General features: G+C 56.8%; 1 protein-coding gene across 1 annotated transcript in view; it reads right to left on the bottom strand.

Moving 5' to 3' along the window:
* Nucleotides 1-18,304, bottom strand: part of ATP2A3 (ATPase sarcoplasmic/endoplasmic reticulum Ca2+ transporting 3) — a 56,209-nt gene that overhangs the window by 1,441 nt on the left and 36,464 nt on the right. Inside the window, exons 9-21 of the mRNA XM_082493002.1 lie at nt 16,842-16,930; nt 14,125-14,227; nt 13,733-13,864; nt 11,289-11,414; nt 9,964-10,182; nt 9,160-9,495; nt 8,845-9,065; nt 7,899-8,101; nt 7,704-7,789; nt 6,949-7,082; nt 6,399-6,516; nt 5,630-5,747; nt 3,546-3,618 (exon numbers count right to left, since the gene is read on the bottom strand). Of these exons, the coding sequence (XP_082349128.1) occupies nt 3,546-3,618; nt 5,630-5,747; nt 6,399-6,516; nt 6,949-7,082; nt 7,704-7,789; nt 7,899-8,101; nt 8,845-9,065; nt 9,160-9,495; nt 9,964-10,182; nt 11,289-11,414; nt 13,733-13,864; nt 14,125-14,227; nt 16,842-16,930 (1,958 nt within the window). The remainder of the gene's footprint in view (nt 1-3,545; nt 3,619-5,629; nt 5,748-6,398; nt 6,517-6,948; nt 7,083-7,703; nt 7,790-7,898; nt 8,102-8,844; nt 9,066-9,159; nt 9,496-9,963; nt 10,183-11,288; nt 11,415-13,732; nt 13,865-14,124; nt 14,228-16,841; nt 16,931-18,304) is intronic.

The following is an 18,304-nucleotide window of genomic DNA, read 5'->3' as shown; positions in this document are numbered from 1 at the left end:
GGTGCCGACAAGCTTCCAGGGGAATTAATAAATAACAGGGGAGAGAGAGAAGGGAAAAAAAAAAAAACAAACACCCAAAAAAAACTTTTTCGCAACTTCTGCCAAAATTTCTTTCCAGCGCTGGCTGGAGAGCCCAGCCCTCGCGGCCTGAGATAAAATTGATTGCTGCAACGGCAGCATCCCTCGGGATGACCTCTGCTCCGCGGGCTTCAGAGCGAAGCAGGGGCGCTGGCGACCGCGCTGTATTAAATCTCATTGCAACGATCGAAATTCATCTCCTCCGTGTTGCAGAGGTGTCTCCTCAGTGGCTCCGGCAGCTGAGCAGTCCCCGCCGGGTGACACAGCGGCGGTTATTTGCCAGCCACGGCGCTTCGCCTAAATGCGTCACCCTGTGGTTGTGCAAACGGGGGGGGCGGCCGCGCCGTACGGCAGGCAGGGACAGGAAGGGGACACAGCTGCAGCGCCGACGGCGAGCGTTTAACCACAGCGAATGCTCTTCAAAATGTTACTCTCAGGCCTCTGATTAACCAACCCCCCCGGCACACAGCGAGTCGGCTGCACCCGTGAGAACCGCAGTCAGCCCAGGGTGCGGCACCCGCTTCGCTGTAATAGGATGCAGGTTCCTAAATTTAGACCAGATATAAGGATGAAATTTTTGATGCTGAGGGTGGTGAGGCACTGGCCCCGGTTGCCCAGAGAGGTGGGAGATGCCCCATCCCTGGAAACAGTCAAGGTCAGGTTGGACGGGGCTTGGAGCAACCTGATGTAGTTGAAGATGTCCCTGCTTATGGCGGGGGGGGCGGTGGGGTGGACTAGATGGCCTTTAAAGGTCCCTTCTGATCCAAACTATTCTATGAAATGCCAGTGTCTGGCTCTCCTTTGCGCACACCAGTGACAAGAGCAGGGGAGATCCTGTTTGCAGGAATGATGGGGTGGGTGGGATGCAGCCGATCCCATCCAGATCCCAACTCACACCACCAAGTTTCTCCAGGCTGTCACAGCTCTTCAAATCTTGCAAACCTCCAACCAGACAACACGAGTTCATCTCCTACAAGATCTGCTCCCCACCAGAACAGCCGAGGCTTTTTGGGGTGTTTTCCTTATTGCTTTTGACTTCCCTCTGAACAGGTTCCCGTAAAAGGTGCTGCTGGAGGGACGGAGCCGCCGGCCGAGATCACTCCCTCCACCGAGGGAAACGCTGCAGCCCTCGGAGCTCTGGAAATTGCACATCTGCCCCCTCGTACCAGTCAGCCCGGGCTCCAGCCCAGACCCCAGACCCCAGGAGAAAACCACAAGGGAAGTCCTCCTGCCATCCCTTTGCACTACCAGGACAGCAGCGCCGAGACCTCCCCTCTGCTCTTCCACTTCTAAAGCACAGCGCGTGCACACACCGGGGGGAGGAAAGGAGAAAAGAAAAATAAAATAAAAAGCAAGGGAGCAGAGCTGTGAGATCCCGTCTGGAGAGATTCCGGCACCGAAAGGTGCGGTGCCGCTCTCCTTCAGAGCATCCCACGGCTCCAGCGAACGACTTGGCCCGTGGGGACGCATTCCTCCCCCAGCGCCAGCGCCCAGCCAAGGTAGCTCCGTGCAGAGATTACCCTACAAGGGCAGCCACGGCCGCGGGCGCTCGCTCCCGGCGCTCTGCCGCTCCGGGGAGAGGGACGTCTGCCTCCTCCGCAGGGAAAGCGGGCGGCTGCAGCAGCCCCTCAGCTCCCGGCGGGGATTTCGGGGGCTGCCCTCGTCCCCAGGTGTGGGTCCACGGGGGAGATGAGGGCCAGCAGCTCCTTTTCGCTACACGCTGCAGATTTTTTTTTTTTTTTTTTTTTTTGATGGGACACAGAGATTTTGGTCCCTGCAGATTTCAGGCTGTCTCAGAGGGATGCGGAGCCGCAAGCTGGCCCTGGCAGGGAGCGTGACACGCTTGTCACCACACAGCCGCCTCTGCCAGCTGCTCTCCCCTGGGAGGATGTTAAAACATAAAGATGACACCGACGTTGCAGATAAGAGGCCAAATCTCAGCAGTGGAGATGCCCACCCAAGGGTGCAACCTCACCTGCGCATCAGCTGCGGTGGCAGGAGGCTGCGGAGCACCGTGCTGCCCGCCGGGAAGGGGACAGGAGGGGACCGGCACCCAGCGGTACGGCCACCACCTCGCAGCTCCTGCAGAACCCCCCAGGGGCGGCCGTTCTCACCGGGTGTAAGGACAAACGGCTGCATATATGCCAATCTGCCACAAAACACGCCAAGACGACTCTCGTGCAGCGAAACTTCTGATTTTTCAGAGAGGCTGCTGCTGTCGGGGCAGTCGGTAGTTGTGTTGCGGAAAATTCTTGACTTGCCCCCGTTTTTACCACGGCACGGGGGAGAAACAGCACCTGGGCAGAACCTGCTGCTTAACGTGCTGCAAACAAGTGAGGCCGCCGCGCTGGCCCCACCGACACCCGCGACGGGTTTGCCTCGAGGTGGTGAGGATGAGGAGGCTCAGGGATGGGGCAGGACGGCAGGAGGGGAGCGGGGTGGCCGTGGCAGCACGGAGGGGCCCGAGCACCAGGGTGATCTCAGTGTCCTCTCTGGATTCAGTACCTTTTGAGAGCCACTCAGAAAAGAGACTTCTGCCAAGCCTTGGCGCAGGTGCCTGGAAACCTTCCTTCTCTGTGCCACAGGACTTGGAAAACAATACACTTAAATGCATAGAGGATGGCAAATATTGAAAATTCTAGGGCAAGGGGTCCTTGAGGGTGGTCAGCCCTTGTGAGCCCGCCAGCCTGTATCTGTGTGATGGACACCTGAAAGGGCCTCGGAGAACATCTCCATGTTCCTGACCAGAAGATCTGCAGGTCACACCAAGCCAACCTAGGTAAGCCGCGCACGTTGGCTCGCTGGCTCACACTCACGTTGCCTCCCAAACCCGAGACAGCAGAAACCTCAGAGGGGCCAGAGACGGATGAAGGCAGCAATACATGCAAAGCATGCAAGATACGAGGCTGGAAGTGACCAGGGTGATGGGAAGAGAAACGTAAAACACTGAGACCACGGTGAAAACTGAACAGTCTCAGCTTTCTGCTGCTTCAAGGACAAGGAAAATCCAGCGTAATGGAAACACGACTTATCTGAATCTGATCAAAGGAGAAAATTTTCCATGCAAAACCTGAGTCAGCAGAACTCACAGCTGGAGGTTTGCGTCCCTCAGCTGAACACCCTTGGGCCATCCCTCAGATTTTGGCCTCAGAAGGTCCCATGCTGGAGACTATCCCCAAGCACTGCCTTGCAGGCCCCAAGCGGTAGCCTGCTCCCCCAGCCCAAACTGCCATGCAAACAGCTGCTTCACAGGCTTTTTAGACCTTATTTTGAAGCAAGACCCAGAGGCCAGTGTGGGAAAGGAGACCCTGTCTGGGTACGGGGTCCCTGGGCTCCATCACTGGCTGATTTTCCAAGCCACGTTCACCCAGACGTGGTCCAAAGCAGGTCCCCACCACACACGAGCAAGACTTTGGAGGAAGCACGGGAATACGGCATTCGGGGATGAGACACGTAAGAAAGCCAACCCTTGCTCTGGAGTCCTGCAGGTTTTCAACTGGTGCTCCCCGCTCCACGTGTGTCTTACTGTCCTGAGAATGCCTGGTGAAGAAATCACAATACCACGTTTAAAAGTGGCTTCTTGAGGGTTTTTTTTTTTGTTTGTTTGCTTTTCAAAGCCCAGAGGAATGAGGAAGATGCAGGATTTCGATTATTTCTTTCAAATGCGATGATTTAAGCGTGATTTTTGCCCCGTAGCCGTGATTGAACAGCCGCATGGGAAACCCTTGCTGGATGAGACACAACAGAGCGACCCGTGAGCACCAACAGCACCGTGACCATGGGGATGAGGGCAGCTTGGAGGACCCAGCATGGCACGAGAGGAGGAAACGCTCTGAGCTGGTACGATGGGACTCGAGAGGATGGTACACCTGCCAGAAACCCTGCTGTGCTCGGAGCTGCGCTGGCGGAGCCGAAGAAAAGCCCTTCCTCCAACAGCGCTGAGTTTTTACAGAGAAAGGCAAAGTGTGGGAGAAAGACAGACTCATCCCCAGATCACAGATGGTGAAGCGAAGACCGAGGGCATGCATGGGATGCAACAGCCAGGAATTAAACCAGCTCTCCTACGCCCCAGCCCAGCGCCGTGCCATAAAATTGTTGCTACAGGCTTGTGATCGGATGATAGAACAAGCCTGGGTGATGCAAAGCGCCTATCAGCCTGTTGAGGGATGCAACAATTAAAGAAAAATAAGCTAGAAACAATTTCTGTCCGGCCTGTAAAAACAGGAGCCCCTGCACCTCTTTTTCTCAGCGGAGGCTTCGCCGAGCGATCGCTGTGGTTACGGATCAGCTCGCCGCAGAAAGGAAAGCTGATGTGAGCACCTCCAGCGCGCCAGGAGCCGGCGAGGGGGAGCGCAACCAATTTTGTGATCATTTCCTGCCTGCAGTAATTTCCCATCCCGTATTTTCAGCTTCTGGCACGGTTCCGCTCCAGGAGAAACCAAACAGGGCTGTTACGGTGCCCCAAATGCCCCCCTGCCAGGACCGGCTGTCAACCCTGAAATGCAAAAGTGGCTTCACACAGTTTTCTTGGGGTGTTATTAAAGGGTGAAGACAAAAGGAAGGGATTTGCTAGGACGTTGGTTGCTTAAGGGGAGAAGAAAGGTTTGAGCAAGGTGATGCTGTGGAAGGACATCCAGTCCCCACACTCAGGTTGCCCATTTCCCCCCCCCCCACTCCGGGGACCACTACATCTTGCCCTCAGGCAAGGATGGTGTCTCTCCTGCCCTTCTCCTCCCTGCTATCGCTGTCGGGGCAAACACACCTTAAAAAAATGAATCAAAACATGTTTTCCTGGAGAGGGGTCAGCCCCGCGGCAGCCACGGCACCGCTCGGCAGCCACGGCCAGGAAAGCCCACAGGTTTTTAACTCAGCGTCGAGATGTCGCCCACAGCAACATCTTTTGCGAGAAACGAAAGAAAAGATGATATCATCTCTTTGGAGGGCCGCCTCGACACACGCTGTGATTTACAGCGCGCAGCCCAGGAGCACATGGGAACCGCTGCCCCGGCGTCACGGGAGCTGCTTCTCCTCCACGTGTGCCACAGGATGGCTCCCGAGAGGTGCCGGCCAAAGGCAACCCCATTTAAACCAGTTTATAACACTTTCGGCTCTCATTTGGTCTTAAAATAGAGGTAGCAAATACAAGATAAGGACAGCCATAGAGGGGTGGAAAAATCGAGGGAAAAAAAATAATCAAGGATCCCTGCTAGAAACCAGTGTTTGATTTGTTTTGTTCTGTAAGAGAAAGGATCCGGTTCCCAGAGGACCGAGAGGAGCTGGAGGAACACTCATAGCAGATTTATCCAGTGTTCCAGCTCCAAAGGGAGTATTTCAAGCAGATGTAAGTACCAACTGCTCTGCCTGGCGTGGCACCCGGGAAGGAGCGGGTAGGAGAAAAAGTCCCTTTTTCACAGCAAAGGCGGATGAACATGCAGGCGCAGACACCACGCGAGCGGAGGAGGTGAGCAAGGTGTCCCCAAAGCCACCACCGAACCCCCAAGCAAAGCGTCACAAAGCAAACGTGACCCAGTGCGGCGCAGACCATGCTCACCATCCAGGTGGTTACGGGAAAGGTACTTGAGTCCTTCATCCAGCAGGATAACGGGCAGGGAGATTTTCATGACAACCACCCACTGCGGCCAGCTCAGGGGGGTTACCTGGAAGATGAGCTGCAAGGTGGAAAGGATTGGACGTGTCAATAGGGAAGGAGGTGGGATTTTTTTGTTTGTTTGGTTGGTTTTTTTTAAAGGTCAGGTTATTGTATGGTACAAGTTGAGAAAGGGTCATCCCAGGTACAAAGAGGGAGGATCCAGACAGCCCAAAGAACAGGATTTCTTCAAGGTCTGTCATGATCCCAAGGTGGCCCTTGGCCAAGGTCAGTCAAAAAATGATGTCCTTCATCTGTCCTGCAGATGAGGAAGGCGAGGCACAAGCTAGGACTTGTGTATGTGCTCACAGGCACTTAGCAGGGGACAAGGGACAACATAACCTCCTGGGCACAGCGACCCACTTCATCTTAAGCACCTTAAGGCATCAACCGAGGCATCACCAGCCTTAGACTGCAAAGGGAGGCGATACCTCCAAAAGGAGCTGAGATATCCATACCCCTCTACGTTGCCTACAAGGAGAGCTTTTGACTTAACAAAAGCTCATTGAGGCAGGGGGTCTCCCGGATCCCATGTTGGTTCACCTCACAGGACCGGGCATATGCTAGAGATGACCATCCCAGAAGCTTCTAGATGCAAAGACTGCTCCAGGGATGTCCTTGCCCACAGAAGGAGCTCCCTGGGCTGCACGTGGAGGTGACACAGGGCACTCACAGGCATGGGCTTGACGTAGAGGATAAGGAAGTGCAGAGCCATGGACATGATGATGGCCCCCAGCAGCCAGATGTTGAGCCATGGTGGCATCCGCAGCAGTGACTGGTTCTCAGAGACACTGCGAAAGCAAGGGGACAGCGTTAGTCCCAGTAACCTCCCACTCCCCACACCCACCCAAGCTGGGGGTTCCCACTCCTCTCCAAGGCTGCCCGCTACAGCCTCTCTCTTCCAGACTGTTCCGCTTCAGGCTTTGCCACAGTTTGGATCTGGACACCCACCTCAACACAACCAGCCACGCATGAATTAGGACCGGTCGTTAACAGGTCCTGCTAACGGATGCAGATCCAGCCCTTCCTCCACCACTGTTGACAGCAGCGCACCGCCTTGGCGGAGTTTATTTACAGTGAGCCCAGTGGTCCCCTGCGAGAACACTCCAAATGGCTCTGCTCAGTCAAAGCAAAGACCTCAGCCCACCAATGGACGCTCAAAGAGACCCTACATAAAATTGGTCACGCGTAGAGCATATGGAGGAACCCTGCAGCCACCCTACCTGTTCAGAGCGTTGCACATTTCGATTGTCACCAGCACAGACAGAGCCATCGTGGTCGGGTATCGGGACTCAAAGATCTCACAATCGATTCCTTCAAAGATGGGGTTGTCCTCAGTGCACCTCATAAAGTTCCTCTGTCGGCACAGGAAACCGCTGGTAAATACACGGCAGAACAGCAGTGTAGGAAAGGCAGGAAAGAGGAGGAAGATATTGACTGGTTGGGGGGCACACGGTGCACCTTGATTATTAGGGGTGCTGTTAAATATCCCACAGTTCAGAGGAACTGATAAAACTGTCTAAAGTAACACAGCTTCTGCTGTGGTTGGGGCTTTGAGGTTATGGCTTGATCGTGATGAGAGATTTTCACGTGCAGTTAATAAGGTGTTTGAGCTCACATGCATCTTCATCAAAAATACATCTTCCATTGCATGTGACACTGGGGTGCAATGGCACCCACTTTCCCACCACCTTGCTCAGACCTACAGTAATGTAAAAATCGATCCCTTTCAATTTGGGATCAGGTCCAGGAGCTACTTTCAGCTTCTTTGGATCAAGTTGGTTGCTAGCAGAAGCAAGGCTGGAAACGTAAGCCTGAGAGAGAGAATTTGCTTTTCTTTTTAAGTTAATGTCTTCCCACCAGGAATTTGGGAATGCTACAGTAACCACAGAAGAAAGGTAGAGGAAAGACCCCAACACCTGAATCCATGCCCTCACCCACCTGCTCAACGCGTTGGCCCGTTCCCCTCCCAACTCACCAGCTGATGGAAGGAGACCTGCGGTCCCTCGGCGTCGTACAAGAACCACCAGGTCGCTGCCCCCACCGTGGCCAGGCCCACGTACACTGCGGCCGAGAGAGACACCCTTACCCCCAGCACCCAGCAAGGGTCCCCCTCCCCATGGCATCCCACGCCTGTCCTTGTCCTCTGCCCACTACCGCCTGTGGGTCTCACCTCCGATGGCCAGGTAGCGGAAGAAGAGCCAGCCGCTGATGAGGGGCTCCTTGGGGTTGCGGGGCAGCTTGTCCATGATGTCCAGGTCAGGGGGGTTGAAGCCCAGCGCGGTGGCCGGCAGCCCGTCTGTCACCAGGTTCACCCACAGCAGCTGCACGGGGATGAGGGCCTCGGGCAAGCCCAGGATGGCCGTCAGGAAGATGCTGTGGGGAAAGAAAAACAGAGATGCCGAATTAGATGGGCTCCGTGCGGCCAAAGAAAATGTCTGCGTCGTGCAAGGGGAGAGCGAGCAGGCACCCCAGATCCAAATACCCCAAACGGAATATTCACTCAAAGTCCCGCAAACAAATCTGCAGCCCCCGAGTCAGGAACCTGAAGTCCAGGACTGAATTTTGCAGCTAAAATTTGTTCCTGTTGCTATTAATATTTGCTTTGTGGTCAAAACCTAACCATTGACGTCCCCGTGGCCGTGCAGGTTCCCGTTCCCAGCACAAACACCCCTGCTGAAACGCGAGGGCAACGGATGCCCAAGCGACCCCAAGGCTGTGCCCACGCTGCTGAGGACGGCGCTGATTTACTGGGAGGGATGGGCAGGGATGGGGAGAGCTGCCCGGGACCCGATGCAAAGTACATCAGTGCAACCTGGTGACAACACCCTGTGCACAAATATCTGCACTCGTCTTAGACACTGCCACGGACTTAAACAGGCAACGCATTGACAAAACAGCCGCTGGGGGGTGGCATGATTGTAAAACTATGGAAGAAAAATCCCTCTGGCCCAGGGGAATGAGACAAGGCACAGCTGCTCTGTTTGGTACCTGGGGTTACAATTGTGGGCACCACACGCTGGCAGGGGACACGGGCAGGACTGCAGGTCACCTGCCCCAGGGGACATGTCCCCACCACTGCTCTCCCCAACATGGTGCCTGGTGTGGGGGGCTCTCACCAAACGACCTCCCCAACGTTGGAGGAGATGAGATAGCGGATGAACTGCTTCATGTTGTTGTAAATGGCCCTGCCCTCCTCGACGGCCGACACGATGGTGGAGAAGTTGTCATCGGAGAGCACCATCTCGGCGGCTGACTTGGCGACGGCTGTGCCTGACCCCATGGCGATGCCAATCTCTGCTTTCTTCAGAGCCGGGGCATCATTGACACCATCGCCTGTCTGCACGAAGCCATGATTAAGGAGGTGCAAGGGACTGGGCCAGGCAGAGAGGAGAGGACCGCGGCATGGTGGGGCGGTCCCCCGGGGGACTCACCATGGCGGTGATCTCGTGGAAGGACTGGAGGTACTCGACGATGCGGGACTTGTGCGCCGGCTCCACGCGGGCGAAGCATCGGGCATCGCGGCACGCCTGCCGCTGCGCCTCGGGGGGCAGCTCGTCGAACTCCCGGCCCGTGTAGGCTTTACCAGCCACATCCTCGCTCTCTGAGAAGATGCCGATCCTGCGGCAGATGGCCACCGCCGTGCCCTTGTTGTCACCGGTGATCATGATGACGCGGATGCCGGCCTTGCGGCACATCTCGATGGAAGAGGTGACCTCCTTGCGGGGAGGGTCCAGCATCCCCACGCAGCCCACAAAGGTCAGGTTGTTCTGTGGGGGGAGACAGTCCAGACCCACATTAACCCCCGGCGATGCAGCCACTTCCCTCCCTGCTGTGACACCACCCTGGGCACGCGGATTTCCCCTGGGAGGAAACTTTCAGGAGGTGCCCTGCCAACAGCCCCATGGACGCACCCTACAGCCCCAACGCAACAGGATGCTCTCGTCCCCTCTGCTGGTCCTCACTCCCCTCCTCCCTGTCCGTCTCGGTGGTCCCCAGGCCCCTCTCAGTGGTCACCCCACAGCGATGGATGCCCAGTGGGACGGGACTGTCGGCCTTGGGACCAGCCCCGCTGCGTGCAGCTCTGCACCGGGGTTTGCAGAGGAGCTGAGCCATTGCACTGCCCGCTGCTCACAGGGAAACCAGAGAGAAAATACTGCTGGGGAAGCTGGGCGTAGGTGGGAAGACTTTGGGAATAAGGAAAAAAAAGCTCTTGGAGAAAGCCCCCGGTGCCGTACCTCGTAGTGGACGAAGGCGGCGGAGTCGTGCAGCTGCATGGTCTCCCTGCGGACGGGCGCGTCATGGGTGGCCAGGGCCAGGCAGCGCAGCGTGTCGATGCCCATGCCCCAATCCCGGATCCTGCCCAGGATCTTCTCCCGCACCGGGGCCGTCAGCGGGACCCTGGCAGTGCCCACACGGACGTGGGTGCAGCGCTCGATCACGCTTTCTGGGGCACCCTGGGGAGGAGCGGAGGGCTTAGGGGCTGGAAGGAACCTGAAGGATGAGCATCTCTTGCCGGCACCGAAGGAAGCGCCGGAGGGAGGGAAGGCACCAAGTTTGGGCAAAGGAGAAGGCAATGTCCCCGAAACTCCAGCACGCACATCCCGGCACGGCGGCTCAGCGCGCTAGATGGCAGCCTCCCACCGAGCGCACGGGCGCCGCGGCCGGGGAGGACGAACCCGCATCGGGTCAGCAGACGGCAGGATCTGCTCTGCGGGGGATCCCTCTGACTCCCGCAAAACCTACACGTCTGCCCACGATACTCCCGCACCGCAGATCCCCTCTCGGACCCGGAGGGGCTTAGGGCTGGAAATCTCTGCTGAAAACACGCGCTGCCTGCAGGATGCTCGGCGGATGCTTGAGATGCTTTTGTGATTCAGGAAAACATCTCCTCTACTGCCACAGCATCTCACCCCATCCCTTCTGACCTCACAAAGGACCCCTGTCATTACTTTTTAATATAAAACTTGGAATCCTTCGATTGCTCCTCTTAAAAAAAGCTCGCTCAGGACCAGCAGGCCTCACATGCAGCAGCTCCAGAGGGTCCCGACCTGACCCGGAAGACAGAGTTCACCCACCCAGAAGATGTCCCAGTGGGAACAACAATATATAAATCTTCTTGGAGTCAGCAGGGGGAAATTCCTAACGCATCTCTTCTCTTGGGAAGAAAATGCCCTTTAAAACACTATTTTATTTCTGGTTACAGTGGAAAACTGGACACTGCCCTTTGGGCATTCCTGGTGTCTGGAGGGTCCAAGCCTTTATTAAAGGCAAGTGCCCGAGTTTTGCACAGGGGCAGCTCTCCCCCTGCCCCACCAGGAGCACGCTCAGCGCCCTTTCCTCCCTCTAAATCATTTTACCTCCTTTTTTTTCCTACTAATACTGCTAAGACTCGCCTCCTCCCTGACCACAGCAGCCTACCTGACGGCTCCTGGACCCCCGGACCGCTCAGGGAGGGCACAAACCACAAAGCATCACTGCGCGCTGCAGTAAGGGCCAAATCCTGCTGGGGCGTGCATGGGGAAGGAGGATGCTGCAGGGTGCTGAGGACCTTCTCCCCTACCTTGACGAACATCTTGCTGCCGGCGGAGTTGTGGCCGGGGCCGGTGGGCGTGCAGTACACAGACATGGACTTGCGGTCGCGGGAGAACTCCAGGGTGCACTCCTTCCTCATCAGCTGCTTGATCACCTGCGGGGACATGAGCCGGGACATGCTGGGGACACAGCCACCCGTGCTCTCGGCCTTGGCTAACAACGCCGCTGAGCTGGGACAGCACAGGTGATGGGAGGAGAAAGGAAAACACCGGCGCCAGGCGAGATGGCACAGTGCAAAAAACAGAAGGAGGTTTCCCTATGCAATTTTTCAGGACAATTTTAACCTCTCCAACTAGCGCGTTGCTGCCCAGCCCGCAGCATGGCCCAGCGCGTGCCAGACCTTTATTTTATTGACCCCACACGGGATGCCAAACAGTTCCTGTAACCCGAGATAAAGCTCCGTTTGCCAGAGAGGTGGGGGAGACTTTCCCCCGCCGTGGGCTCCGGCTGCGCTGCGGGAAGGGGAATTGAGTCCCACTCATCACTGTCGAGGGGTTTGCCCTGATCCTGCTCCCACGGGGCTCGGCGGGAGTGGGAGCACCAACATCTCCTGCGGGTGGATTGGTTCCCATCAAATTAAGCATCTCCACAGCTGAGACTCTAATTAGGCTCATTTCGGGACATGCTAATTACTCTGAGGACTGCCAGCTTGGCAGTAACGCTCACTCACCCGAACGGTACCCGCAGGTTTGCAGGGCGAGGGCAGCGCAGGGGCTGCCCCAGCGCACAGACCCCCGGGCATGGGCAGTGCCCGCAGACAGCTCCTGCTCCCCAACACCCCCCCAACAACCCCCGAAACCCGGCTCTACTATCGCTGCTAGTTATTAATGTAAGGAGCCAAACGCCCCGCAAGACAGCAGCCAGTCCTCAGAGCAATCCCCCTCTCGCGCATCCACACCCGCATCCCGGCAGCTGAGCCCAGCTCTTGGGAGGACGTGTCTTGTCCCCAAAAAGGCGTTTAATGAGCAGGGCATCCGTGGCCGACCCAAAGTATTTTTCAGAGAGGGAAGCAAAGTTGATGCCAACCTTGCTCTGCGCGGCTCAACTGCTTATACACTTATCGTTCTTTCTTGCCAGGAGGGTGGTGCTTGCGACGGGGACACCAGCGGCTTTTTGCACAGGACTTCTACAGCAATTGTAAATAAATCAGCGAAGGGAGTAGAGGAAAACTCCTTTTGGGGTAAAACCTTGCAAGTTCAATGTTACAAGGATGCTTGTACTGCAGTGAAGCTGTGAGCGGGAGCGTGGGAGCTGGAGAGATGCGCAGAGGGGATTTGCCCCTGCAGAGCGTGGGCATCCAGCGGACACGTTCGCTGTCTGTGGATATATCAGGCAAACGCCACGTGACTCTTGAAGGCCAAACCCAGCACGGGGTACACGTGCCCACAAAAGCAGCCCCTCCGGGCATTGCTCAGCGCGGTGGCAAGCAGCCAGATGCTGTGGGACCCCCAAAATCCCACTGGAGATTTCAAAACACAGAGCCACTAGTGGCAAAATTAAGAAGCAGCAAAGAAACGCCACCAGGAAACTCCAAAGAAGGGTTTTTTGTCCCTGCCCAAACACAAGAGTAAGGAGAGGAGCACTGGTGACGGATCCCAGCCTGGCATCTGAGCGCAGGGCAGCGATGGGCACGCGTAAGGAAGCCGCTGCCAGACTGACGGACGGCTGGGAAATTCCATCTCCCTTATCAGTAAAGAGTTAGGGGATTTATTACAACCTGCTCGGACCTATCTAGGGAAGAAATGCCAGAACAGAGGGCCCTTCCTTTGAGCAAGCAAAGGCATTATAAGATCTAACAGCATGATACCAAAGCCGAATAAATCCAGATATGAAATAAAGTATATTTTCACCCGGAGGACAGGGAGACACTGCAGAGCCAGAGCAGGGGAATAACCAGCACAGGCTATTTTTGCATCAAAACCAGATGTTTCCCAAGAGCATCCATTGCAAAGGGCCAGCCTCGCTCAGGCAGGCACGGCGCTGGGGAAGAGGGTTTGGTTCACCCCACGACGGACGGCTGCTCAGTGCAAATGGGGCACCTAAAGATTCGCTGCAGAGCTACAAAACCCCAAACCTCCTCGTCTGCAGCCGGAGCTCTGGTCAGCACCGAGAGGGTCTCTCCTGGCTGAGCAGGGACTGGGCTGGGTTTCAGCCTTGGGGACCACTCGCTCCAAAGCTCCATGTGGACCCAGGTTAGTGCCCACGGCCCTGGCATCAGGTCCCCCCCCCAGACGCTGCACTATCTGCTCCGAAAACAGCTCAGCCCCACCGCAAGCCATGTAATTGCATCCTCGTGGCAGATCAGCCCCTTAGATCACTGCAAGTGGTTATTGCTCAAATAACAGTCGTTCCAACGCCCTCCTCTCCCTCCCGTCCCCCGGCAGCGGAGCTCACGGGGCATCCCCCGCTCACCGAATTGCAGGCGTTGGCCCGCTCCACCTTGGAGAGTTTGCTGGTGTCAGTGTTGAAGACGTTCATCTTCTCCACCAGGCACGTCAGGGCAGTTTCAGTGGCTTCCCCCACCTTCTCGTAGACTTTTTTAGACTACAGGGCAGGGAAAAAAAAAAAAAAAAAAGAAAAAGCAAAGGAACTTAAGCTTTAGAGCACGTCCTCTACCTGCTGCGCCCACCAAGGATGCTGTCACCCCCTGCACCACCCCAGCGCTCCCAGAGCATCACCCCGGGACGGGTTGAAGCCAGGGCAGGGGATCCCAAGGGACAAAGCGCCCCTGCGAAGGGGCGCACAGCGAAGGGAAGAGCATCGTCGGTGCCCCCTCACCACCCCGGCCCCGCTGCCCCCCGCACCTCGTTGTAGTCCAGCGAGGAGTCGTTGCAGAGAGCGCAGATGGTGGCCAATTCCACCAGCCCGTCGTATTGCCCGCACTGCACCGGCTGCTCGTCCTTCAGGCTGCGGGGAGAAAACAACCCCCCAAAGCCTTACACCAACATCAAATTCTGCTTAGCTTCTCCTACGTATCCCTTGTAAAAATTTTTGAAGGGGGAGAAAGAGCCCCGGGCTTGGCAATAAACTCTTCAGTTCGCATTTTGTGCTTTACCAAATGGGCAGGACTAGTTGCAAATAAAGTATCACAGGAGGCAAATCAACTCTGGAAGTGCCCCAGAATAAAGGGGGCTGCAGATGAGCTCAAAAGAGCATTGGACCTGAAAGGAGGGGCTGTCAAAAGGCTTTTTATGAAGATGATGGATGAGAAAAGGGGCAAAGACAACCAAGTCAATGTCCGCTCCCCCAGGGGTTTCCAGCTGCCGGGGATCCAGAGGAGCTGCAGCAAGTCCCTTCTCCCCTGGATGCTGCTTCGTGCTCCAGAGAGCCGGAGGGCACCCAAGGGAGCATTTAAAAGCGGCAGACGAATTTAACAACTGCATCGCTGTGGCTGTTTCCAGGCAAGCAGCGAACTGCAGCCTTTGCTTCCTAAACAGCAGCTCTCTGCTACGTAAAGGAGCACAAACGTCGCTGGAAAGCAGCAGCCCCGGATGCACCGGGAAAGCCGGACGCTGCCTCTTGCCCGGCGGCAGAAACGGCAGCAGTGATTTTCAGGGGAAAAGAAAAAAATTATCCCGGTTCCAGGAGAGGTAACTGCAGGTTAGCGCTGCATAAACCCAGCCGGTCATCCGCTTGCTGGAAAAACAATTTGTCAGGCATTTATTAGGATCAGTTTATTCCACTGCTGGTTCCCAATGGAAAGAACAGTTTGGAGCCCTTGTTACAGCTCGGGAGCGGAAAACAGGGAGCGGCCAAGAAAATCTGAAAAATCTGTTTGCTGAGGGACACGAAGCGGCGCTGGGCTGAGAGCGGGCAGGGGCGAGCTGCTGCCTCCTGCCCAGAGGATGCTGCCCGGCCCCGGCTCGGGGGCAGGGGGAAGGCAGCGGGCAGAGGAGGGAGCCTGCAGCCGCTCTGGGTTGGGTTTTGACGTTTGGGAAGATGGAAATACCCAGGGATGGCTTCTGCAGCATGTGATCCCCTGGAGAGAGCTGGGAAGGGATGGCGGGGCGGATACGTCCCCATCGTCGGCTGCCCCTGCGCGGAGCCGGGCGAGACCCGCGTGCTGGGAAAGGCATCAGCAAAGGCGCTGCGCGGGGATGCGAGCAAACCCAAGGTCAAGCACGTAATATCCCCCACGCTGAGGCCAGGCGAAAGCAAAACCAGCATTTTGGTCCCAGCAGCCCCAGGGAAATGGCGGGGGGGGTTCTCTCCGTGACACCTAAGCGAGCCCTCGCATCCCCCTCAACGCGCAGTACAAGCACAGGGCTGAAGCAACCCTCAAAAGCAACGCGAATTGTCGCAGACCCCCACGGAGCCACCCTGCAGGCAGTCCCTGGAGGAGAGGGGACGTTGAGCTTCGGAGGTTGGCAGACACGAGTTCAGCACCTCAGTCCTCCTCATTTAATTGAAACGCACTGATTGATACCGTCGTACGACCCGGCTCACTTTTTAATGGAGATTCCTAGCCGAGGATCAAATTGGCTCTATAAATATTCATGAAATTAAGTCTGAGGCTGGGATGAATTACGGTCGCTCCACAGACGAGCAGAAGGGACCGTAGTGAAGAACGTGCCCGGGATCACTCAGCAAAGCGAAGGGGAGCGGAGAGTGCTCCAATAACCACCCGGGCTTCTCATCTTCCTCCTTCCCAGACTTTCCCCACACTGGGGGACATCACCTCCCTTCGAAGGAGGGGGAATAAACAAACACACCGGCAGAAAACCCCACGTGTGTAACGACGCAGCAGGGAAAAGCCCCTGGCTTCCACTCCCCGCCCTCGGCTGCGGCTCAGCAAAGCCCATGTTTTCCCTCAAAACGTGTTCTGACATCAGTGGGATCGTGCCCCGGGCACAGCAGCCATCTCGGCTGTCCCCACCGAGGACATGGGGCTCAGGGAGCGCTCTCCTGCCGGGGTTTGTAGCCGTTCCCAAGTCCCTCCGCACATCACCGGTGGCACAGCTGCTGGAGAAGCTGCCAGCCCCGGGTCCTGCTGGGGGCGGGGGTGACGGTCACCGGCCGATACCGAAAACATGCAGGCTTCAGAAATTTTGAGAACGAGTACGTACCGAGGAACACCTCGTTCACCGCTATTCCCACATTCGCTGCCCTCTCTGGTTCACAAGCGGGCTCGTTTTATCAGGATTGCTAACGAAGGGTGAGCTGAGCCCCTTTGCCGAGCCGGGGCGCGCGCCCCCCCCCCGCCCCTGCATCGTATCGGGCAGGAGCCAGCGATGAAGGGCAGTGAAACCATTTGCCCTGGCTCCCACCAAAAGCAAAGGGCAACCACCTGATGCTTGCAAGCCCAGCGCGGCCAAAACCCAGCGCGGCCAAAACCCAGCGCCTAATGGGCATCCCCATAGGCAGGGATCAGCGTGGCTGCGAACCAACATGGCAAACCCAGGCGGGGGCGAGCCTGGGGTGCCCCAGCCCTGGCCGCAAGCTCAACCCTCCCACCTCCCCCTGACTGCGCCGCTGGCCCCAGGGCCACCCCGTGTCACCCACGCTGGGGACCCACACTCACATCTGTCCCTCGGGGGCGTAGGTGGAGCCAGTGATGCTGAACTCGTGCAGGCTGCACTGGGCGCCCTCCACCTTCTCCATGATGAACATCTGCACGGGGGAAAGATGGAGAGAGAGCATCATGCAGAGATTTTTTGGTACAACTCACGTGCCCAGCCTGGAGACCCTCCAGCCGGTACTGTCCCAGCGATGGCCCCGCCGGCACCGGGCTCAGCCCCCTCCCTGGTCGCCCACCGTTCCTGGCTGTGCCCAGATCCTTCCAGCTCTTCCCTGCCTTTTTCATGTTCACCTCCTCCAGCTCTTTTTTTCCATCGGAGAGGCGCGACGCCAAGCCAGTTCCTAAGAAGGTGCCTGTGTTTTTCTTGGAGCAGAGAAGCTCTGCTTTCCGCCTCTGCCCCGGCTGCCCTGGAAAGCCTCTGCGGGGCAGGATCCGACCAGCCAGGAGCTGCGGGAAGGGGCTGCCCCCGCCGCCCTTTCCTAGCCAGCCCTCGGCCACCAGCTCACCTGGTGGGCTACTGGGATCACAGCTCGGCTCCGGGCACCAGCAGTGTGGCAGCTCGGTAATAAAGCCCTGGGGAGTCCCACACGCTCTATTTTTAGTGATTTTTTTGCCTTTCAAACTCCTTCCAGTTTCTCTCGTGCTGCTATAGTGAGAGCAACAAAACCAAAAAACCCATAAAAATACCGTAAAAATCCCCCTTCTCCCCAGGCTCTCCCAATCCCCCTCGCACAGCCCACCCTTCGGGGCACCTCCGGCGGCAGCAGGAGCAGTGCCCGACCCCAGCCGGGGCGACAGTTTGGCGACGCTCGTTTCTGCTTAATCATTATTTATGACCCGTGCCAAAGCCAAAAAGTAACATAATAAATAAATAAATCTATAAAATTCTTTTGATGAATGCTTTTCCCTGGCTGCGAGCGCCTGCGGGTGGCAGCCAGGAGGGAGGATGGCTGCAGGAAAGCGATGCCCTCGGCTCTACAGACCTGCTTGACAGCTCCAGAATGGGGGTGCGGGGGCAACTGTCCCTCTCCCTCCCCCCCGTCTAACATCATTTATTTTCCCTATTTATTTCTCCTCTGTTCATTTGAGACGTTCCCCAGGAGAAATGAAGAGGCATTGCTCAGCACCAGAGATGCAACAGCTCTGGGTACCATCCACTTCTCTCCCCTCCGCGCTCCCTCTGGCAACTAACAGAGGTTAATTTACTTTTATTAATGTTTGTTGATAATACAAGGACACCCCACCAGCGCAGCCACGTTGGCTGGTGGGTGTGAGACCTCCCCATGCAGCCCCGGTACCCCCAGGTGTAAGATTAGGGCCAAACCAAGGAAAAAAACGTCAAGCTCAGGGAAGCACGTTTATGGCAGGTTTAGCATCGGGAAACCTTTGCGGGTTTTCTCACCTCCGTATTTTATAGGTTTGGGCGAATCAAAGCAGGAGGTTCAAAGGGTATGTCTCCCACGTAA

This window comes from Vanellus vanellus, assembly GCF_965231255.1.
Source record: "Vanellus vanellus genome assembly, chromosome: 19".
Classification (NCBI taxonomy): Eukaryota; Metazoa; Chordata; class Aves; order Charadriiformes; family Charadriidae; genus Vanellus; species Vanellus vanellus.
This window is presented reverse-complemented; position numbering and strand designations above follow the sequence as displayed.